The sequence below is a fragment of the Giraffa tippelskirchi genome, chromosome 4, assembly GCF_054371585.1.
Source record: "Giraffa tippelskirchi isolate mGirTip1 chromosome 4, T2T-mGirTip1v1.2.pri, whole genome shotgun sequence".
NCBI classification, from domain to species: domain Eukaryota; kingdom Metazoa; phylum Chordata; class Mammalia; order Artiodactyla; family Giraffidae; genus Giraffa; species Giraffa tippelskirchi.
In genome coordinates, this window is record NC_137278.1 from 99520562 (window position 1) to 99543497 (window position 22936).

The 22936-nt window shown below is 51.2% G+C and overlaps 1 protein-coding gene and 2 long non-coding RNA genes across 6 annotated transcripts in view; 2 read left to right on the forward strand and 1 right to left on the reverse strand.

Moving 5' to 3' along the window:
* LOC145503966 (uncharacterized) overlaps positions 1 to 832 on the forward strand; it is a 30469-nt gene extending 29637 nt beyond the window's left edge. The window contains exon 2 of the long non-coding RNA XR_014051957.1: positions 20 to 832. This is a non-coding gene — a long non-coding RNA (uncharacterized LOC145503966). The remainder of the gene's footprint in view (positions 1 to 19) is intronic.
* Positions 284 to 18801, reverse strand: MAL (mal, T cell differentiation protein (MAL blood group)). Of its 4 annotated transcripts, XM_081484815.1 has the most exons (4): positions 18619 to 18801; positions 6230 to 6397; positions 4672 to 4797; positions 284 to 842 (listed from the first exon to the last, which is right to left on the reverse strand). In XM_081484815.1, exons 1-4 carry the CDS (start codon positions 18709 to 18711, stop codon positions 768 to 770), a joined length of 462 nt encoding a protein of 153 aa, XP_081340941.1. In that variant the 5' UTR covers positions 18712 to 18801; the 3' UTR covers positions 284 to 767. The 4 variants fall into 4 exon arrangements, with proteins under 4 accessions (XP_081340941.1, XP_081340943.1, XP_081340942.1 ...); XM_081484817.1 differs by lacking the exon at positions 6230 to 6397; XM_081484816.1 differs by lacking the exon at positions 4672 to 4797.
* LOC145503965 (uncharacterized) lies at positions 5242 to 6648 on the forward strand. The gene is made up of 2 exons (XR_014051956.1): positions 5242 to 5527; positions 6527 to 6648. It is a non-coding gene; the product is annotated as an uncharacterized LOC145503965 (long non-coding RNA).
* Positions 18802 to 22936: the final 4135 nt, after the last annotated feature.

Genomic DNA, 22936 nt, shown 5'->3' on the forward strand with positions numbered 1-22936 from the left:
AGACCCCTTTGTTTTGTAGGAAAAAGAAGGGGTCCCCAGGCTGATACTTGGTGAGTTTCTAGAAAGAGTGAAGCCATCTGACCTCCCTGTTAGCTGGGGAGAATGGGATACCCTCTCTGGGTTCTCTGAGATGCAGGGGCCAGACACACACAGCTGTCATCTGAACTGCCCTTTGCAGCTGCCTCTGAGATTTGATCTAACTCAAGGAGTCCTCAGAAAGTAGGCTGACATGATGGTGTTCCCATGCTGGATAATTAAAAAATAAAACACTCCCACAAAAGTATTGAACATAAAGACACTTTATAAAGTATTTCAAGGGTTTATCCCATCACACCGTGGACATCTGCAAATATTTGCTGAACGACTTTTATTCCCCACGACGGGTAGATTATCCTTGAAGATGCAGAATATCCATGAAGATGGAGAAAATTGCTGCAAGATGGACACTCAGAAGCGCGCGAGGAAAATTCCAGTAGGCAGTCCTCACGATCCGGTCCAGGGGCCAGCAGTCCAGTGTCATGGTCTCTCAGGTCAGTCCTCACTTCCCACCCCACTGCCCCCTTTCAAATAGGAAACGATCTTGGAAAGACAACTCAACAGTTGTAGGATAAACGTAGAAAGCCCCCTTACTCTGACATGAAGGTATATGGGAGAATAAGCCTCTCTCTTTATCCGTTCTCAAGAACATTCTGCATTCTAAAGTGTTATGCTGGAAGGCCGGCCGATCGGTTAACACCCTCTTGGTGTTCAGTTAAAGTTCTGCTGCTCTAGGAAGACTTCCATCTGATTAAAGAGAACACGGCGTGGATCACGTACAGCAGAGTGGCTACATATGAGAACACCTGCAACCGAGATAAACGACAGTTAATGGGCTGTCCACAGTGGGCGGGCCGCTCTCGTAGTGCTCGGGGTCGGCAGCCCTGGAGCGTGTGGACGCCACTGCTTCCCATCACACATGCAGATGCGCTCTCCTGTGGAGCCCAGGCGGGACCCAGAATGCTCTGAGCACAGACTCCTGGTGACCTCACGATACACTGGACTTGGCGTGCAAGGTCAACCCTCTGCCTGCACACGTCATCATGTCAGTGCTGCCTAACTAGAAGCGAGGGCCCCCAGAGACCCCTCCAATGATAACTGCAGGCGAATATGCCCCGCTCTTCGTGGAAAACTTCCTTCCTGCACACCAGTAGGACCAGAGCCCACCAGCTGTGATCCCAGTGGCCTTGGCTGAGAGAGTTTGAACACACGAGTTTGCCGCCTGGATATCTTCTGACTCCGACCAGAATTTTATTCTAAGGGAGCCAGGCCATAGGAAGTGAGAGACTGGGATGGGGAGGAGGGATTTTGAGCTTTTGGCAAAAGGAGGGGCCTTACTGAGAGAGCTGCTGGGAGCAGAGGCCAGGAAATGCAGCAGGAAGGTCACTCCGTGCCCTTTCAAGGCCCCGATCTGCTGTTTTTGCTTGGTGAGTATCACCCAGCTCTGGGTGGCTGGCCCCCAGAGGCTTCCTGCCACTTAGCAAATACCTGCATCTGGCTCGTGACCTTGGGTGTGAGGGTCAAGAGTTTCCAACCCAGGCACAGTATCCGACTGGCTGCACTCCCATGACTGTTGAAAATTCTCATAAAACCAGCAGTCACGGTGCCCCCTCTCACCCTGCCTCCACACCTGGGCGAACCCTCACCCTCATTGCCAGAGGCAGTGAGTAACTTGAGTTATTTAATAACCAGGTAAGAAAACCCATCTGGGAATCAGACACCCTGTCCAAAGGGAGCAGTCACACATGAGTGAGAAGCCCCTCAAAAGAGACCTCTGCTTATCAGGCAGGAGCAGTGTACCGTGTGGGGGACTCCAGGCCCAATAGAGACCCTTGGCAGAAGCTCCTCAGAAGACCCCCCCCACCCCCCGGGGCCAGAAAACAGACACTTATTTTAAAGGGAGGTCAAAAGATGGCACACTGGGGAGAGTGAGAGCCGGGACCAGGAGTGGACGTGAACTCAGATCCTCAGGAACCCCTCTCCATGAGCAATGGCCATTGCTGTCCACCACGGTTAAGACCCTGGAACCACCAGATTTCTCCAGAAATTTTCAGCTACTTTCAGGCAACTCTCACCAATCCTAGGGATCTCCCTGGTGCAGCATCTCTGCTGCCAGCCCAGGAGAGAGAGGGAAGCTGAGCTCTTGAGGAAGGTGTGGAATTACAGAATAGAGTGAGAGGTGGTCAGATGCTCGTGAAGGCCAGGCGTGTTGGGGGGAAGGTCTTGAGATGCCTTCTCACATCCTCAGACTGCCCACCTCCACCGCCGCCACCCCACCCTAGATCGTGGGAAGGGCGTGTGCGGTCTGGACAGGGTCTGGGGTTAAATCCTGAGCCTGTATTCATGATCCCTTCTCCCCCGTGCATGGACACAACTGAATGCAAAGATGTGACTTTACATGAAAACGGGCTCATATTTCCCCTGGTTGGTGGGGGAGGGGGCTGTGTTCAGCCCAGCATATCCGCCCGCAGGCAGCATTTAGATTCCTGATTCTGCCCCCGTGACTTTGCCAGAGTCTCCTCATGGCTCTCCAGCTGAGCTCACAAAGATATGGGGACATGATCAGTCATGGAAAGGATAAATAGATGATGCTGGTGTAGTCATCAGTGGAACAGTAAACAGCAAAGAGAACAAACCTCTACTTTCCCACCCAGCGATGTGGAACAGCCTCACAAACCTGATGTGGGGAGAGAAGCCAGACATAGGAGAAGGCATACAGTGCTCATGAAGACCCAAAGCAGGTGAAGTGGACCCCAGAAGCTAGACATCAGGACAGGGTTTATCCTGAGCTAAGAGGCACGGTGACTGGGCAGGGCACGAAGGGGACTTCTGGGAGCTGCTTATTATGTTCTGTTTCTTAATCTGGATGTTTGTTACACGGAGGGTTGTGAACTATGAATAATGGATGGATTATGGAAATTCATCAAGCTGTACCCCTGTGTCCTCACCTCTCTAGAAGCCTATTTGTGCTGTTATTTAGTTGCTAAGTCGTGTCTGATTCTTTTGTGACCCCATGGACTGAAGCCCACCAGGCTCCTCTGTCCATGGGATTTCCCAGGCAAGAATACTGGAGTGGGCTGCCACTACCTTCTCCAGGGAATCTTCCTGACCCAGGGATTGAACCCACGTGTCCTGCATTGGCAGGTAGATTCTTTACGTCTGAGTCACCAGGAAAACCCAAGACATCTATGCTGTATTTTGACAGAGAGTAAAAAAGTCAGAACATGGTAGAGCCCAGTGGTTTTCAACTAGAGATTAGACCAGTGGACAGGGTCATTAACTCACCCCACTTGGATTGTTCAGTCAAGTGCTGGCCCACTATCCACATTCCATCTAGGTTTCACTGCCCCTGTCTGTAGTAATTCTACAGAAATGGTTGCCAGATGCCTGGCTGATGTCTGTTCAGAGAGAAGGCTTCTGGGGTCGGGTTGGGGGTGGTACATGTGGTTTCTCTAGTGAGGGGGCAGTGAAGCAGTCATCTGAAGGGGACGGAGGAAGCGAACGACTCGTCTCAGGGAAAGAGAGCCTGGCTGTGATTCTGTTTAGGATCCAGCCATCTTGGGAGATGAACCCATATGGGAGAGGCTCCCACACTGCAGGACAGTTGAGGGGGTCTCAGGGACCATGAGGTGGCCCTGCTTATGGAACTGGGGAGCGGCTGGGAGCTGAGGGGAGAGTGTGGCTTCCCCAGGGAAGGGGATGGGCCCCTGGGGGGCAGCAGACAGGCTTTGAGGCTCTCTCCCCAGGACCCCTCCCTCTGGGAGCAGGAAGGGCACCCACACTAACCCCCTTCCCAGAGTGCAAAGGCACCCACCCTGTGTGTTTTCTCTCAGCCTCTGTTCTGCCTTTCCCCAAAAGGGGAGGGGGTAGTACAGCTTTGGCACTTGGGGTGGGCATCTTGTGGTCTGTCATCACATCTGACCTTGGGATTTACTTAGTTCATAGGTTGCTCACTAGAAATCTGGGTGCTGTTACTGAAGCTTTTTCTTAGTTTCAAAATAATATCTATAGTTAGAAATGTATCTGATATAATGAGTCAGCATACTGGGGCAAACCCACGCATGCATAACTCTGGAGAAGAGTTTTATGAAATGATATATTCTCTTATTCCTTGTCATCCTGATCCATTCCAACAATAAGAAAATTCAGATTATGACCTCACAGCCTGGCAAAGGTCTGGTTTCCCAGGTAGAGGACGTTCCTTTTAGAGCTCAGAGACTTGCAGGCAAGGTGCCCCCAGATATACAATCTCATCCGTCTGCCCTAAAGGAGTGAAGGTGGTTCCAGCCCCTGTTCCACTCATTGCTCACCGTGGAGCTTCGGGAGAGGTAAATAAGATTGTCCACAGGAGCTCATACACTGCCAGGCCCCCACGGTCACGTGTCCTCCTGCATCTGCCTTCTCAAAGCCTGCCCAGACCTGGGCAGTATGGCACTGACTGGCAGCCATGGGAGTCTGGGCATACCAGTTCCCTCCTCTGGGGCTCTGTTTCTTCAGAAATGAGGGGGAAGTTTTATTTTAATTGAAATCTAGTGAACTAAAAAATAACAGGGAGGACCTGGGCAGCCTTCCACTCAGTATCTTTGACAGCGGGCAGTGGGAGCTGTGAACAGGGCACCTTGACTGGGGACTCACCACAGCAGAGATGTTTTCATGGTAATATTTGTAGAAGAAGCCTTCTTGCAGCTGGATGGTGACCAAAGCTTCTAGGACAGAGGCACCAAAGTAAAATAGGGCAGCGACACAGTGGTAGGCTGCATCCTGTGGGGTCAGAAAGAGCCGTCAGAGAGATGGGGCCACCAGCTGTGAGACCTGAGGCAGCTGTGGTCCCAGCAGGGCCTGTCTACCCCACCTGACCCTGCCTGGCCTGGGCCAGGTGTCTCCACCAGCCTCTGCTACTTCCTTCGTCACCCCACCCCACTCCCCTCCTCAGAGACACTGATTACCCAGGGCTGATGAGCTGAGTTCTGACTCACTGGTCTGGGGGCAGAGAAAGGACTTCGATGGAGGAGGGAGCACTGCTTTTCCTTGAGGTGGAATCTAGTCATGGGCTGAGGAACTGGTAGAAATCAGTTCTAGACCCGAGAAGTGTCAGTTGTGGTCACAGTCCCCGGTTTGGATGTGGCCTTGGTGGTCAATTCAGAAAGAAAGACTCAGGCCATTTGTATTGTTGTTTTGTTGTTAGCTTTTTTCTTGAAGGATGACCAGGGATGGGGGCTCCAGTTATGTTTAAAAGCAAAAAAAAGGAACTTCGCTGGTGGCACAGTGGTGACAATGCAGGAGACACAGTTCGATCCTTGGTCTGGGAAGACTTCACATGCTGCGGGGCAACTAAGCCCGTGTGCCACAGCTGCTGAGCCTGAGATCGCGAGCCCAGGAGCCACAACCAGAGAAGCCACTGCAGTGAGAAGCTGGCACCGCAGCGAAGAGCAGCCCACTCACCTCGACGGGAGCAAGCCCGAGCAAAGCAGCGGAGACCCAGCACAGCCAAGTAAGGAAAGAAAATTTTTTTTGCAAAAAAGCCCTAGAGCAGGCTTTTGAGTAGTTATGATTTTCAGGGGGTTTCTAAGTCTAGGTTGGAGGCCTTTGGAGAGTAAGAGGCCTGGCTGACGGCCCCACCCCCTTCCAGGGGAGGTCAGGGCAGGTGACCCAGGTGTCAGTTCCCCCCTTCACTGGCCTCAAGGCAGAATTCATGCAGAAGAGGGATCACAGGCCATGCCTCTTCCCCGGCCAGGTTCCTCTCTGGTGACCCCGCGTTAAGAGGCGGAGACTGGGAGCGGGGCAGTGAGCACTGCCTCCCACTGGGCAGAAGCACCCAGCCCCTGCTCCCCGCCCCCTCCCCGGAGGTGAGAGTCAGTCCTGCTGGGTGGTGGGAGACGCCGACCGACCCCTGGCAGGTGCGGGAGGGACAGGGAAGGATGTTGGGCTGCTGGTTTCCAGGAAAGGGGTGATCGCAGAGGAGAAGGCAGAGCAGCCCCCAGAAAATCAGGCAGGGACAGCGACAGTCAGCCTCCTGCTGTGGGAGCCCTGAGCTGCTGTGGGCAGCTCGGAGCTGAAGGCCTGGCCTGCTCGGCCTTGGAGGGCGGGTGGGAGACATCCACAGGGCTCCTCACCCAGCACTGGAAAAGCCCGCCTCCCAGGGGAGAGCGTCCATCACTACCCTCTGCCCCCAGACATGCGGGGCTGGACTCACCAGGGCGATCCATGACGTTCTGTTGCCGTGGGCGCCAATTACATACAAGAAGGCCAGGACAGTGGTGGCTACGAAGCAAAACACAGACGCGAACATGACCCAGCCCTGGATTAGGGGAATAGGCACATGGGATGAGGAGACCAGGATCCACACCAGCCCTCCAAAGACCTGCAGAGGGAGGGAGAGGAGGGGTGACGGTCAGACCAGGAGAGCCCAGGCCCAGGAAGGGCCAGACCCAGAGGTCACGCTGGGGACCCGGGGGCACTTCACAAATACTAACTCAGTTCGTACTCACAGTGTCCCACGTGTGGTCCGGACCCATTTGTGAGATGGAGAAACAAAGGCACATGTGACTTAAAAATCTGTTATCCCTAGAAAGGATTTATACCATCCAGTTTTATCAGTAAAGGGCAAATTCTGAGATTATATCTTTCCTAGTATTTTTTATAGAAAAATATCCTTTTGGTCGGGGGGGTGAAGGCTATGCTGTGCAGTTTGTGAGCCAGGGACTGAACCCAGGGCCATGGCAGTGGAAGCGCCAAGTCCTAACCACTGGACTGCCCCGGAACTCCCCCAAATATAACCCAGCAGACTCTGTTGGTCTTGGCCAAACAAATTAGCCACACTATATCATTAGCATTTAATAAAAAACTTGATCTTGAAATCCCCAAGTCTCAGAAGTTCTCTGACTATTGGGGGTGGGGTTTGGAGCGGGGAGGCCCAGGTCAGCCTGATCTCAGGTTTCCTAGGACAGGCATGAGACAAACACTCCTCCCTGCCATCATCATCCAGAAGATACCCTGCTTAGTGTCCTCAGGGTCGGGGAGCCCCCAGGATCATAAGGACAGACATAGGGGTCATGACCTCAGTGCCCCAGTCCAGCTCCCTCTGTGGACAAGGCACAACTGTGCTGGGAGTCTCTGTATCTGCCTTCCCTTCTCCTTGTCTGTATCCATCCCAGTGAAGTCACCTCAGACTCCCCCATCATCCCTAGCCAGAAAAGGCCTGGGCTGGGACACAGGTGGACACAGCTTTGCAGTCAGAGGGTACAAGGAGCTGCAGAGCTTGGCACCACCCTCCTGAGGGCCTGGGGGCTGAGGATGGGCCCCCTCCTAGCCGTACATCCCCTGTGGTGTGACTGCACATGGCCACACCTCGACCCTGTCTTCCTGAACCGGCTGCCCACTTGCTGGGTAAGAGGCAGCACTTCCTCACAGGTGTTCTCTGAGCCTCTTAGCTGAGAAGCACCAGGGGACCATTACATTTGGATAGAAAAAATGGTGCAGTGAAGAATCTGCAGTTATCAAAGCCAAGGTGGGCCCAATGAATCAGATGCAGGCATCTCTCACCAGAAAATTCCCCTAGCGGTAACTGAGAGCTAGTGGGACACACTTTCCAATAATAAGTGGAGCAAATTCCATCCAATAAAACCACTCAGACTGCCGTAGAGTGAGATGTGTGTGTAGATTCATCCATAATTGCCTTGAGGATCAAACAGACTGAGACATGGCCCCAATAGAGGTTTGAAAGGAGAGGTGGACTTAGCAGATTTCGTTTGTTTTTAACCACTCAGTGATGTCCGACTCTTTGTGATCCTGCCAGGCTTCTCTGCCGTGGGATTCTCCAGGCAAGAATACTGGAGTGGGTTGCCATTTCCTTCTCCAGGAGATCTTCCCGACCCGGGGATCAAACCCACATCTCCGCCTCTCCTGCACTGGCAGACAGATTCTTTACTGTGCCTGGCCAGATGGTCAGGATGAGGCTTTCCAGGGGAGGAACGAGCACCTGACGGACCCAGAGGCTGCTGGAGCAGCAAGGACGGCTTAGGAAGGCAAGAGGTTGGGGCACAGGGTGGGAGGAGTTGCAGTTGAAGGCAGTGTGACCTCCACACAAGACTAGCTGCTGGGCCACCGCAAAGGCTTCCCTGGCCCACTCAGTGGAAAGCCGAGATTCAGCATGAATCATGTGGCTGAGCCAGTGCCGGCCCATACCTCACCTACAAAGTTTGCAGAGAGCAAGCAGAGTGAGCCGAACACCCACACCCAGGAGATAAGGCGTCGAGGGCAGGGAGCAGTCCACCCCACCCTAGCCTCAGCACCCCACCGGCTAAATATTTGTCAAGAGCGAAGGGGTAGGTGAGGGTTCAAGCACTTCTCCTCCTAAAGAAAACCCGGAGGGAGCTCCCAGCTCCCAGGAAGCACGCTGAGAGGCAATGGTTCTGAAATCTCAGTCACACCAGTGGAGACATGGCCCCAGTTTCGAGTCATCTCTGTCACCAGGCCAGGTTTCCACCATCCGTGGCCTGTACCCTGGACATCATCCTCCATAACAGAGATGGTGAAGCTGGCAGGGGTGGTCTCAGATGAATGTCTCTAAGCTGAGTGGGTCCCAGACCCCCATGCTGGAAAATGGAGGTGGTGCCTGGGCTAAGGCACTGTGGTCCTTAACCATCAGTCTACACTGCCTGGGTCACCTCCAAAACCCCAGTGCCTGGGTCTCATGACCAGGGAGGAGCAGAGTTCTAGGACAAGAAGCAGACATCCCAAACTCTTTGCAAAGGCTTTGGAATGTGTTTCCGTAACACAATCGGTCCATGGATGATGTTCCGGTAACTCCTGTCAAACCAGAAGAAATGGCTTCTGTCTCTAGTGTCTAGTGATGCTGGCCAAGATGCTGCTCCAGTTCCCAAGTGGCTCCAGTACAAAGTTTCCTTTCCTCTTCTTAAGCTTCCATCCCTGTTTTGCCCTGAACATGGGAGTCATTCATCCTTGGGTGTCCTCTGGACACAAGGACACAGCCCGTGTGTGTGAATGGAGTGGAGCTGGGGATCTGAGCCACCCTGGTGTTTCAGGACTGGAAACTGCCATCTTTCACTCTGTCTGGTTTTAGATACTGAGCGGAGGTAAAGTGCTGTAAGAACCAAAGGTATTGTACAAAACTAGACAAAAAATTGCCAAAAAGTTTTTATTGGTTGTTCATCCCCATCAAATGATTTTAGTGAATAAAATTTCTTCAGCAGGTGATCTTGGGGAGGGCTCTCATGTGAACCCAGAGTAGGTCCTTTCTCTCTCTCCCTCTCTTTTTTTTTTTGCCACACTGCAAAGCATGTGGGATCTTAGTTCTCCGACCAGGGATCAAACCTGTGGCCCTTGCATTGGGAGCTCAGAGTCCTAACTCCTGGACCACCAGAGAAGTCCTCTGTCTTTTCACTTCTGAATGAATCAAGAGGAGGCAGGCAAAGGTGGTTAAGGGTGGAGATTTCTGAATGACTGAGCTTGAATCAGCATTGCCACATTTGGCTGGTTACTGGTTGTCCCTGGGCTAATTACTTCCTCTCTGACCCCTATCTGAAAAACAGTGACAGCAGGAGTGCCCACCCCATGGGGCTGGGGTGAAATGAGTCTGTACCTACAGGAGGCAGCACTGTCACTGTCACTGTCACGAATGTCATATGATGGGGGGAAGCCTCACCTGTAACCATGTGCAAACCCCAGTCAGTCAGAATGGCAACATGTACTTATCCCCGTGAGACCTCGCTGGGACCCAGAATTTTAAAATAGAAATAAAATTCCAAAAGCATTGAAAAGAGAAAACCCTACCCTCTCCAGGAAATCAAAAGTTGAGGGAAATGTGCCCGCTTCTGCAAAAGGGAACAGAAAGGACATAAAAAGATGAGAAAGTCTTCCTTCAAACAATGAGCTTTGGTTACAAGAGAGGGAAAAGGATGCCATTGGCACATTCTTGAGACAGCAGAGCGTCTCCATTGCTTGTGCAGGGCCAAGAGCTCCGGGTCCACAATTGTCCAGTGTTTTCACTGCAGGACTCGGATCACTGAGGACAAGGCAGAAGAATTGCTCAAATTCTCTGAATATTTTTCTGGGGTTCCATTTTACTCTGTCAAGGCCACCACGAGCAGGCACTCTTCCAATAACAAGGCAAGACATTTTCCAAAGAGGACATCCCATGCAAGGTTGTACACACACACACACACCAGGTAGTGTGGCCCCTGGGGGCTCAGTGTCAAAATTCTCAAGCTCCAAGGGCAGGGGGTGGTCCTGGAGGCATGTGTGAACTGGAGCCTGTGCCTCTAACTCTGGAGGGTTAAAGGGAACTGGCCACAGAACACAGCCAGCCGAGAACTCCAAGCCCTTAGGTGCTCTCCCAGGAACAGCAACTCCAGCTCATGTTTCTGGAAGTGTCTGTACTTACTGAACTCTTGGCACTCAGGGATCATTGCGATGCCAGGTGTGCCTGTGAGAGTGGCCTGACCTGTAGAGGAAGCTTGTTCCTGGAGAAGTAGCAGTCCCAGCTCTAAGTCTTGGTTGACTGAAAAGAGCAATCATTCCATGAGATAGAGTTGAGGGCATTTTCCTGTGTGTGTGTGTGTGTGTGTGTGTGTGTGTGCGTGCGTGCATGTGCGCACACACGTGCGCATGTGTAGAGGCTCGCTAAGGATGAACTACTGCAAAGAAGTACACTTTGGCCACCTGATGTGAAGAGCCGACTCACTGGAAAAGACCCTGATGCTGGGAAAGACCGAAGGCAGGTGGAGAAGTGGACGGAGGATGAGATGGTTGGATGGCATCACCGACTCAAAGGACATGGGTTTGAGCAAACTCAGGGAGATAGTGAAGGATAGGGAAGCCTCCCGTGCTGCAGTCCATGGGGTCGCAAAGAGCTGGACATGACTGAGTGACTCAACAGCAACAGCAGCTGCAGAGAAGGGAACAGTCACCAAGTCAAGAGGACAGGAGCATCAAATGGCAGGAGGAAGCACAGAAAGGGAGGTCAGAGCACTGAAGCCTTCCCCAGGACCCAAGAAAATGGGTCTGAGAGGGAGGCTGGGGCCTCTTCTGGTTCTGAAAGGCAGAGACAGCAGGAAGCAAGCACTAGTTCTTATATGAGCCCCTCCACCCTTGTATGGAGGGACTGGGCTCCCAGCAAGTCTAAGGAAAGCCTTCTTTCACTTGCTCACTTACTCAGTCACACACTCATTCATTCATTCACTCGTGCATTTAGCAGACACTGAGAGCAAAGTGCACTGAGGGCAAGTAGGACAAAGGAGACAGACTTTATTCAAAGCTACACTAGTACCTGGAACCCACCTCTCCCTTTCTGTCCTCTCTCATCTAGTCCTACTGCCAAGCCCCACTTGAGCAGCTCTGGGGCCACCAAGGACAGAATCAGGTCCTGGTGAAAGTGTCGGGGCCCCAGTGAGGATGACCAGCTAAGCACCTCTGCCCAGGACAGGGACAGAGCCCAGAAATTTGCACAAGGTCCCTTCCTCTGACCCTATGGAGGTGTCTGGGGCAGGTCAGAGAGTCTCTTTGTGGGGACCCTCTCCTCCTCTACCAGCTGAGAAGTCTGGCCTCTGAGGCTACTCCCATGGTGAACACTAGGAGCGGTGCTAAGGCTTCGTGACTCAGTTTACTTACCAGGTGCTCTGCCCTTGTGGCCCTTTTATCAGTAGGCTCGTTCTTTCTGGGGGACACATTATGATATCACCCTCCCAATATAGACTTAGATAGTGTCCCTTTTGCTTCCCAGGTGGCTCAAGTGGTAAAAAATCCAGCTGCCAATGCAAGAGATGCAGGAGACTCGGGTTCGATCCCTGGGTTGGGAAGATCCTCTAGAAAAGGACATGGTAACCCACTCCAATATTCTTGCCTGGGGAATCCCATGGCAGAGGAGGCTGGCAGGCTACAGTCCATGGGGTCATAAAGAGTTGGACACGACTGAGCATACATGCATGCACTAGTGTCCCTTTAATCTGAGGGTGAGGCCAGGACTCACGGGGCCTTGAGTCTGTTGGTGAGGAGATGGATAGAGGTTTGGGATTGAGAGATAGGCTGTGAGTTCAGGTCTGCAGTTGATGTTAACAGGACGAGTGTGGACTGTCAGCCCCTGTCCAGGCCAGAGTCCCTCCTCCCGTGGGTTGCAGGGAAATCTCCTCCTCCCCAGTACCCATCCCTTCTCTCTCCATAGCACTGGTCATAAACATGAGGGGGTGTTTCTCCCCCTCCTTCCTGCTCTTGTCTTCTTGCCCCTCCCCTCCTAGCCTGACTGCATTCTAACAGGAACCAAGGCTCCAGTGTGGAATTTCAGGTCAGCTGAGACTGGCTGTGTGGCCCTTCTTCCCACTGCCCATCGATGTGTGATGGCTGGTGACAAGGCTTTTCTTCTAGTTCCTACGTATATATTTTTAGGTCCTAGGACCTTGGTGTATTAAAATGATTCAACACGGGTTGTTTTGCCCCAGTGTGAGCACAATATTAATCACATAGTGGAAGGGACAGAGTCCCTTAAACAGTAAGGAGATCAAACCAGTCAACCCTAAGGGAAATCAACCCTGAGTACTCATTGGAAGGACCGATACTGAAGATGAAGCTCCAACACTTTGGCCACCTGGACCCATTGGAAAAGACCCTGATGCTGGGAAAGACTGAAGGCAAAAGGAGAAGAGGGCAGCAGAGGATGAGATGGTTGGATGGCATCACTGATGCAACGGACATGAACTTGGGCGAACTCGGGGAGATGGTGAGGAACGGGAAGGACTGATGTGCTGCAGTTCATCGGGTCACAAAGAGTCGGACATGGCTCAGCAACTGAACGACAACAAGGGAGGGACAGGGAGCCTAGGAGTCAAGGCAGCTACATTACCCTCAGAACTAGTTACACCACTAGAGACTGCCCACCCAGAAGCTACCAGGAACCACAACTTCCCACCAGAATGCAGGAGGCAAGTCAGAGTCCCATGATGTACAGAGTACCAGGGCCCTGCCTTAGGCTCCGTGGGACAGTCTAGAAGCTGTGAGGAGCTGGCCCACATCTCCCCAAGGCAGTGCCTCAGGGACCAGGGGTGTCAGTCAGTTGCTGTCCTCACATCCATCAGCATCCAGAAAGAACACCCTCTGGGGCATCTCCTCAATGTCTAACCTCAGGGGCCCCTGGTCCAAAGCACCAAGTCCAGGTGCCAAGTGAGAGCCAGGAGGAAGCCCAGCTAGGCTTGTATGAGGGGTGGAAGCTGGGGTTCAGCACTGAATCCAGGAAGAGCCAGCCCCCAGCCAGGTGCAGACTGGCCCCAACCCACCTTGAGGCTGGCCCCAGGTGGCCCAGTCCCCACACCCAGCCCTTCCCTGAGATAATGTGTCCTGAGTCCAGAGCAAAGCCCTTGGATTAAAGAAGATGTGGTACACATATACAATGGAATATTACTCAGCTATATAAAAGCACAAAATAATGCCATTTGTAACAACATGGATGGAACTAGAGAATCTCATACTAAGTGAAGTCAGAAAGAGAAAGACAAATACCATATGATATCACTTATGTGCATGTGTGCTAAGTTGATTCATGCATGCTAAGTCACTTTAGTCATGTCTGACTCTTTGCCACCCTATGGACTGTAGCCTGCCACGCTCCTCTGTCCATGGGATTCTCCAGGCAACAATACTGGAGTAGGTTTCCATGTCCTCCTCCAGGGGATTTTCCCAACCCAGGGATTGAACTCAGGTCTCCTGCATTGCAGGTCGATTCTTTACCATCTCAGCCATCAAGGAGCCTGAGAATACTGGAGTGGGTAGTCTATTCCTTCTCTAGGGGATCTTTCCGACCCAGGGATCAAACCAGGGTCTGCTGCATTACAGGCAGATTCTTTACCATCTGAGCTACCAGGAGGCCCGAGGACTTTTCTGGTCACCCTCAAATAATAAAAAGCCCCCAGTCATTTTGGGTCCCTGAAAGTCTCACTTTAGTATTAATAACTACTATGTTCAGGCTTCCCTGCAATACGGGAGACCTGGGTTTGATCCCTAGGTTGGGAAGGTCCCCTGGAGGGGGGCATGGCAACCCACTCCAGTATTCTTGCCTGGAGAATCCCCATGGACAGAGGAACCTGGTGGGCTACAGTCCATGGGGTCAAAAAGAGTCAGACACGACTAAGTGACTAAGCCCAAGGACAGCACATGTTCAGTTCACTGTAAGCGTCGACATGGCCAGTGATTTCAGGTGGTTCCCCAACTTCACCCCCTAAAACTGCACACTACAGGTTTTGCCCCTCGCCACTTGACATTCTCTGAGTCCTCGGGCTCCAGAGGTGTGCAGGCGGGGGTAGGGGGCAGCAGCATGCCTGGAGATGTGGGTGGCACCCCCCACACACTCTCCATACAAACGTTCTCTCTTAAGGTCCTGGCCATTCTGTCAGCGGCTCTGCCTCTAGCAGGCTGGGGAGGAAGGAGCTGGGTTAAAGATTATTACATAACCTGTTCTCAGGCAACCCCTCCAAAAGTTTTGAAAGGGAGGTGTCCCACTCAACACTTTGTGAAAGATGTTTCCTTTGGGGACCCTGGCTGGAGCTTGAGACAAAAGCATCCTATGTTAACATCCTGTTTTCTGAACTTGTTCCAGTGTCATGAAGCCCCTGGCTTAGGCGAGGGCAGGGGCGGGGCGGGGGAAGGGAAACCAGAGCCTTGGCTCCAAAAGGAAAAATTCCCTTGGGTGGGTGAGGGGGGGACAGGCCAGAGCAAAGCCCTGGGTGGAGCTGTTGGGGGAGGGGAGACATTTGACCTTCCACCTGCTCCTGAAGGGGGGTGTACACCTGTGATCCCCTGCCTGCTGCAGCAGCATGGCCTTAGTGGCTCTGGGGTGCTTAGGGAGACAGGGTCTTGCCACAGCCTTCAGAGGTCAGGAGCCCAAGGGTAGGGGGTGCAGGCCTAGGGAAGAGCTGCCTTGCTCCACCCAAGCTACCACCCTTCCCTGCTCCTGGGCAGTTTCCTGGTCTTGGGGAGTTCAGCAGAGCTCCACCCTGCAGACTTGAAGGCTGAAAGTTTGACTGCGGCACCTCCCAGGCTATTGGGAGGTCAAGGATGAGAATATGGACTGTGAGTAATCAACAACTTGCTGGACCACAGATTTAAAAAATAATCAAGCCTTTCACACCCATTGGACTAGCAGAAAATTACAAAGTCTGACTCCACCAAGTGAGGCAAGATGAGGCACAATGGGGACTTTCATAAGCTGCTGGTGGGAGTCAGGAGGGTTATACAGTATGGAGACCTTCTTTCTAAAGGAATGCAAAGTCAGCCAGTCTTGGAAGGGGCCTGAGCAAGAAGGGGTCCTGAGCTTAATTAAGCTTCATCAGCTTCCTGGTAACCCCACTTATGAGTTGGAATAACCATTTTGGACATCAGTGTGCTAACATTTGGGAAAATGAGGGTGTGCAATCCCTATGACCCAGCGAGTCAAATCTCTCTGTGTTCTCGAAAGAAATTCCCCAAAGTACAGGAGCAAATACAAGAATGTTCTTTGGCAGTGCCGTCTGCTATATCACATTTGGAAATTGCCCACAGAGAAGGCAATGGCACCCCACTCCAGTACTCTTGCCTGGAAAATCCCACGGACGGAGGAGCCTGGTAGGCTGCAGTCCATGGGGGTCGCTAAGAGTCGGACACGACTGAGCTACTTCACTTTTACTTTTCACTTTCATGCATTGGAGAAGGAAATGGCAACCCACTCCAGTATTCTTGCTTTGAGAATCCCAGGGATGGCGGAGCCTGGTGGGCTGCCGTCTGTGGGGTCACACAGAGTCGGACACGACTGAAGCGACTTAGCAGCCATCAATAAAAGACCAAATAAAGAGTGTCAGTGTGTATAAACCTCAGAACAAGGTTGTATGAAACCCATGTTGAAGAAGGATGTGTACCATCCTTTCTATAAAGCAGGAAAACATGAAACCACACAGGTGTAATCATAGATAGTTAGGGGTGCAGTAAAAGTCTAACATTGAACACATGTTCAGCCCAGGGGTGGTCCTGAGGCTGAAGGGAAGAGAGTAAGATAATAGCAGAATATCCAGGTGGCTTAGATGTCATCTGAAAGCTCTATTTCCTTACTACTGAGAGTAAATAAGGAAAAATATTAGGATATAACAAAGTTGAGTGATAATTACATGAATGCCTATTAAAGCATGTATATTTTTCTGTCATTTTTGAAATAGTTTTTAATTTTTGAAAAGTGAAAATGAAGTTGGCACAACAGAAAACTAACCATTTAAAGTTGACATGTTCAATAGCATTTAATACCTTCATGATGTTGTGTACTCACCACCTCTATCTAGCTTCAAAACATTTTCATCACCCCCAAAGGAAACTCCACACCCGTTAAATTGCTCCCCATTTCTCTCTCCTCTCAGCCCCTGGCAAACCACCCATTTGTGCTCTGTCTCTAGAGATTTACCCATTCTGGACATTTCATATAAGTGGAATCAAATACTTTTGTATCTGGCTTCTTTTACTTAGCATAGTGTTTTTAGGTTTATCAACCTGTATCTGTACTTCATTCTTTTCTACGGTTGAATAATATTCCATAGGAACTGCTGGGAAGGATTAGGGGCAGGAGGAGAAGGGGACGACAGAGGATGAGATGGTAGGATGGCATCACCGACTCGACGGACATGGGTTTGGGTAAGCTCCGGGAGTTGGTGATGGACAGGGAGGCCTGGCGTGCTGCGATTCATGGGTCGCAAAGAGTTGGACACGACTGAGTGAGTGAACTGAACTGAACTGCATGGAACATCACAATTTGTTTATCTATTCATCTGTTGATGGGCATTTGGGCTGTTTCCACTGGTTGACTATTGTGAATACTGCCTCTATGAGTACACACGTTCACACACCTATTCAAGTCAGGGCAAGAGGAGGAAGGTGTGCCAGAGTCTTTTGTATTAAGCCCAATGAACACATTTTTAAAAAATTTATTTATTTACCCATATTATATGGCTTGTGGCATCTTAGTTCCCCAATCAGGGATTGAACCCTGGCCCCTGGCAGTAGAACAGCGAATTCTTAACCACTGGACCACCAAGGAATTCTCAACACATTTTCTTATGCTTCTTGTTATAATGCTCCCCAAACAGCTTCAAAGGCAGAGTAAACAACTCATTAGGGCAACTCAAGAGACACTAGGCAAGTCCTTCTGTGGCTTAAAAATCTCTCTGCCCCATCACACACCTCACCTTTAGCCTCCATCACTTACAGTCACCAAATTCTGTTGCTGTAAACACAATAGCCTCTGAAGGAACAACCTACTGCTTACTATACGTGCTCATTTTCAGGCTGAGTGCTGAACAGAAGCACAGAGATGAGCCATTTGGGGAAGGAATTTTCCAGTGAATGCAAACCCCTTCCACTTTGGGACTGGGTGTCCCCACCTGCAGATGGTGTAGCTGAGCTTAGAGGTGTCTGGAGCTTCTTCTAGAATAAGCTTCTTCTAGCACCAGGATTTAAAGTTACTCTGTATACACCCAGGTTTGGGCTCAAGTTCAGTGATATGATGTCACCAGGCAACCTTGACCCCTTCAGCCCTCTCTCCCATGGGGGCTCCCCGCTACCCTCCATGGGTAACAGAACCTGCTGGGTTTGCTGTTCATGCCTTCCCCAACCAAGCAGGAGGTAAGAAGCTGGGGTCGCATTTTTAAACAGGTTGGATGTTTTCTTTACAACTAACCCTCCAGGCAGCCACTACTGTGGTGCGGGTGCAGGGACAGGAGTCTCCTGGCTCACGGAACCACGTCCAGGAAAGAAGTACAGCCTGCCCCTTCCCAGGTGAGGGCCTGGGACCCTGGGGAGTTTAGGCTGAGGGTGGTCTGAAGCCTCCCCACAGAGAGCACTTTACAGGAGCCCTGAGGAGGAAGTGCTTTCCCACAGTCTCCGGTTGAGGCTCCAGTGTGAGAAGGGACTAACAGCAGGTGCAGAAGTCCTTGGATACTCAAGGTCAGCCGAGTCAGGGCCTGGCTTTCAGGTCCCTCTTCCTTCCCCCACACTCCATACTGAGCACAATGACTGTGGCAGAGCAGTCACAGCCTGTTGTGTTATTTCCAGATCAAAGTGATGGCCAATTCCTTCACTCACCAGAAACGTTCAAGAGAAAATAACCCAGATTCGGCTCCCCCTATGACATTAATCCCATCTCCACCCTTTGCTTGGTAGTACGCAGGTGTCTTTTGCAGATTTTTAAATTTTAAAACAAAATCCTAACCCTGGGGAGAGCTGGGTGCCTCTACAAGGACGCCGATCGCCAATAAGCCCATGGGAAGTATGTTGGGAGCGTAGCTTTGGTACCGGCGCGCTACCGGTGGACCCGGGCCAGCTTCCGACATTTGATCCGTGTTGCGAGTTTGGTTTTACCACCCAAATCTCGGAGACGGTTTATCGTGGGCTAGAAGGGGCCAAAGTAACATCGCGGGGTGGGGGTTGGGGAGAGCCTTTCCTCCCCCGGCTACCCGAGGCTCAGGGACCCTCGCTGCTCGCGGCTTGCGGCAGAGGAGAGCGCACTCCACGACCCATCCCGTCCTGCCTTCCCCGGCGCCGGTGCCAGGCGCGCCAGCCACTCACAAATTCAAAGATGAAGAGCAGGTCCGGGAAGGTGGTGAAGACAGCGAAACCGCTAGGCAGGCTGCTGACGCCCGACGCCGCTGAGGGGGCCATGCTGGCGGGCTGGCGACGGCCTCGGAATCGGACAGGACGAGCGCAGCTCTGACTCTGCGCTGGCCGCTCTCTTGCTCGGCCAAGCCCAGTGGCCCGGGAGCCCCTGCGCGCGGGTTAAGAGCAGGGGCGCCCTGGCCGAAGAGGGAGGAGCCCCGGCCGCCGCCGCCCGGTCCCCGCCCGAAACCGTGGGGAGTGCCCCAAGGGACCTGCCCAGCGCCCTGGGCGCAGCCCTGAAACACTCCAAGGTTGAGACTGTGGTTTGACTCCTGAGCCCCACGTCTGGACGCCACCTTCCACAGGAAGGAAGCCGAATAGAGCCAATCGGTGAGGGGCTTTACACTCTTTGCAAGTGACCGGCATTTCTTAAGGATGATCACCATCAACAGCTAGGCTCCCCGAACTCCGCAGGCACCGTGGCACCTCTGGGATCAGCATGGCGCAAACTGTTCTTAAGTTGGGGCTCTTTTATCTTTCTGCCGGGTGCGTTAATATGCATCCAAGTTCACCGTGGGACTAGTGAGACGTGCTGAGACCAGGTATGGCCACCCATGCCTCCTCCCTGCACCCTCAGAGCTTGGAGCCTGGAACTCTGCACCACCTCGATCCGCACCACTCGACGCTGGAACTGCTGCGCGATAGATTAAGGGCAATCACACCTGCCTTGAACCTTGAACCGTGGAGGGAGCCAGCAGTGCTGAGAGCCTGCTAAGTGCCCAGCACCCCATAGGCTCTTTGCCCACGTGACCTCATTTAATCTCATAGAGCCTTTCCAGTGGGTGTCACCCCACCTCCAGGCTCAGAGTGGAGAAGGAACATGCCCAGGCCACACTGAGGGCAATCGGGCCTCTTGACTGGAGATGGTTGACAGTCCCCACTGCCTTTGTCCCCCTTGCATAAAACCCACACACTTGAAAACCGTATCTGTGAGTCTGCTTCTTTTTTTATTATATTAACTAGTTTGTTGTATATTTTTAGATTTCATATGTGAATATCACACAGTATTTGCCTTTCTCTGTCTGACATTTCATTTAGTCTAATGTCCTCCAAGTCCATCCATGTTGCTTCAAATGGCAAGATTTTTATTCTTTTTTATGGTTTAGTAGTATTCCATCGTGTATGTGTGTATGTGTGTGTGTGTGTGTGTGTGTGTATCTCGCATCTTCTTTATCCTGTTGATGGACATTTAGGTGGCTTCTATCCCTTGGCGATTGAGAATAATGCTGCTGTGAACATCGGGGCACATGTATCTTTTCAAAGGAGTGGTTTGGTTTTCTCAGACATACACCCAGGTGTGGAATTGCTGGGTCAGATGATAGTTCCAATTTTAGTATATTGAGACCCTCTATACTATTTTCCAAAGTGGCTGCATCATCAATTTACATTCCCACCAACAGTGTACAGGGATTCTCTTTTCTCTACATCCTTGCCACCATGAATCGGAAGTATTAATATTGTTAAAGATTCAATACAACCCCTATCAATATACTAATGACATTTTTTGCAGAACTAGAGCAAAAAATTTTTAAATGTGTACTAAAACACAAAAGACCCTGAATAACCAAAGTAATCTTGAGAAAGAACAGAGCTGGAGGAATCACTCATCTTGACTTCAGATTATACTACAAAGCTAGTCATTAAAATAGTATGGTACTGGCACAAAAACAGGCACACAGATCAATGGAACAGACTAGAGAGCCCAGAAATAAACCATGCACTTACAGTCAATTAATCTAGGGTGAAGGGAGCAAGAATATACAATGGAGAAAGGACAGTCTCTTCAGTAAGTGGTGCTAGGAAAACAGGACAGCCATATATACAAGAATGAAGTTAGTACATTCTACTACACCATATACAAAACTCAAAATGGCTTAAAGACCTAGACATAAGACAGGAGACCACACAACTCCTAGAGGAAAACATAGGCAGAACATTCTTTGAAAGAAATTGTAGTGGTACTTTTTGAATCTGTCTCCTAAAGCAAAGGAAATAATAGCAAAAATAAACAAATGGGACCTAATTAAACTTGAAAGCTTTTGCCCAGCAAAGACAACCATTGACAAATGAAAAGGCAAACCATTGAATGAGAAAAATGTTTACAAATGATAAAAGGAGTTAATATCCAACATATCTAAACAGCTCCTATAACTCAACGTAAAAAAACGACAACCCAATTTAAAAATAGGTTGAAGAATTGAATATACATATTTCCAAAGAGGAAATGGCCAACAAGCACATGAAGAGATGCTCAACATAATCAGGGAAATGCAAATCAAAACCATGGTGAGGTCTCACCTCATACCTTCCAGAATGGCTATTCTCTAAAAGAACATAAATAACAAATGTTGGCAACTGTGTGGATCCCTGCCTTTTTGCAGCTCACTCTAGAGCACAGGAGAGAGAGATCAATCAACACTGCATGATAAATGTGGAAAGGGTTTGGTGCTGAAAGAAAAGTGCGGGGAGACCCAAGAGCACCCACCAGCCCAGCCTGGCTTGAGCTTGGGGTCCAGGGAGCTTGTGGAAGAAGGGATCCTTGAGGAGTGAGCAGTGGTTAACTGGAGGGAGGAGGCAGCCTTCCCTACAGAGGAGCAGCAGGCACTGGGCCCTGGAGGATGGTCAGGCCCTGCTCCTCATGCTGGGAAGCTGCCTGATAAATATGGGAATCCCTGAAGGCGTCAGAGCCACTCTGCTGGGGGAGCAGGGGGAAGAGCCGAGGCATCCAGGGTAGAAGGAAACAGGCACAGACGGGTTCTGGGAGAAGAAGACAGGATGGATGCTGACAGGGGAGTCTGAGGAGAGCCTGAGCAGGAAGAGGGGGGCAAGGAGAGTCCTGGAGGCTGGAAAGGCTCTGATGTCTGTGGGGAGCAGAGTGGCTCTTGGGGCAGAGCTGGAAAGGCCAAGGGCAGGCTGGGCTCAGGAGGAAAGAGGCAAAATTTAAAGAGCATAAAGCATACCTCAAGCTTAGTCATTTCTCTCCTGTTCAGCCCTGAGACTGCTGCATGCTCGTGCTGTTGCTTCAGTCGTGTCTGACTCTCTGCAACCCCATGGATGGTAGCCTGCCAGGCTCCTCTGTCCATGGGATTCTCCAGGCAAGAATACTGCAGTGGGTTGCCATGCCCTCCTCCAAGGATTTTCCCAAACCAGGGATCAAACCCATGTCTCTTATGTCTCTTGCATTGGCATGTGGGTTATTTAATGCTAGCATCACCTGGGAAACCCAGCCCTGAGACTAATCTGACTCAATCTCTCTGCCCTGGAGAGGGGTGGGACCCTCACCTCTGCAGGAGAGCTCACCCCCTGCCCAGCAAGTTGTACCCAGAATCTGGCTCTAGTCACCCAAAATATCAGGAAGCACTCGATGCACAGGGAGGGCTGGGCCAGTGGGGCCTCCATATGCCAACTCACCCTCCAAGCAGGTTGGGGTGGACCGGCTGCTCCCTGTTAAGCATGTCTCTTCCAGGTTTCACTCAAATAGCCTTTGCCACACAGCATGCATTTCAGACTCTGAAGATTGTTGAGTAAACATTAGAATTTTGCAGGTGCATCCTGGAACGGCCTTGATCGAAGGCATTTTGCTCTTAGACTCACACTTCTACTGGACTTCCACCTAAGGCCTCCGGGTGGAAACTGACCTCTTCTGGAAGACCAGTAATGCACTCCTAGAGAAACCACTTGACTGGAAGCCTTTAACCTCCCACCTACTGTGCTAGTGGGCCCTCTATTGCTGTCTGTTCTCTGTATTTGTTTTCTCTTGGAAAAAATACGCTTACTAATGTATATTAGTAAGGAAAGTTGTAATAATGCCGCCACCCATCTCTTCCAAATCAAGGCAACTGTTTTCAGCTCTGTCCATTATTTTTAGTTTTATTTTTTAAAACATTGATTGATTGATTTAGCTGTCCAGGTCTTAGCTGTGGCACACAGGATCTTCAGTCTTTATTTCGCCATGCAGATTCTTTTAGTTGTGGCGTGTGGGATCTAGTTCCCTGACCAGAGGTTGAACCCTGGCCCGCTGATTTGGGAGGTGGAGTCTTAGCCACTGAACCACCAGGGAAGTCCTGCGCATTGCCTTTTAGAACTCACGAAGAGGCCGACCTGAAACTCAGAGGCAGAAACTCTCTGAGCTGCAGTTTCCACCTGGTGACCTGTTCATTCATTCAGTTTCAAACACACCCTCCAAGTGCCACGCCCACGATGTCTGAGCACAGGTGACCAGGCTGAAGAG

Bases quoted from the DNA above. Each gene is read 5' to 3' on its own strand.
- MAL (XM_081484815.1), bottom strand. From the start codon at position 18,711: ATGGCCCCCTCAGCGGCGTCGGGCGTCAGCAGCCTGCCTAGCGGTTTC. The intron at 6,398-18,618 runs GTGAGTGGCTGG...CTCCCTCTGCAG, and splicing joins TGCTCTTCATCTTTGAATTT to GTCTTTGGAGGGCTGGTGTG. The intron at 4,798-6,229 runs GTGAGTCCAGCC...CTGACCCCACAG, and splicing joins GAACGTCATGGATCGCCCTG to GATGCAGCCTACCACTGTGT.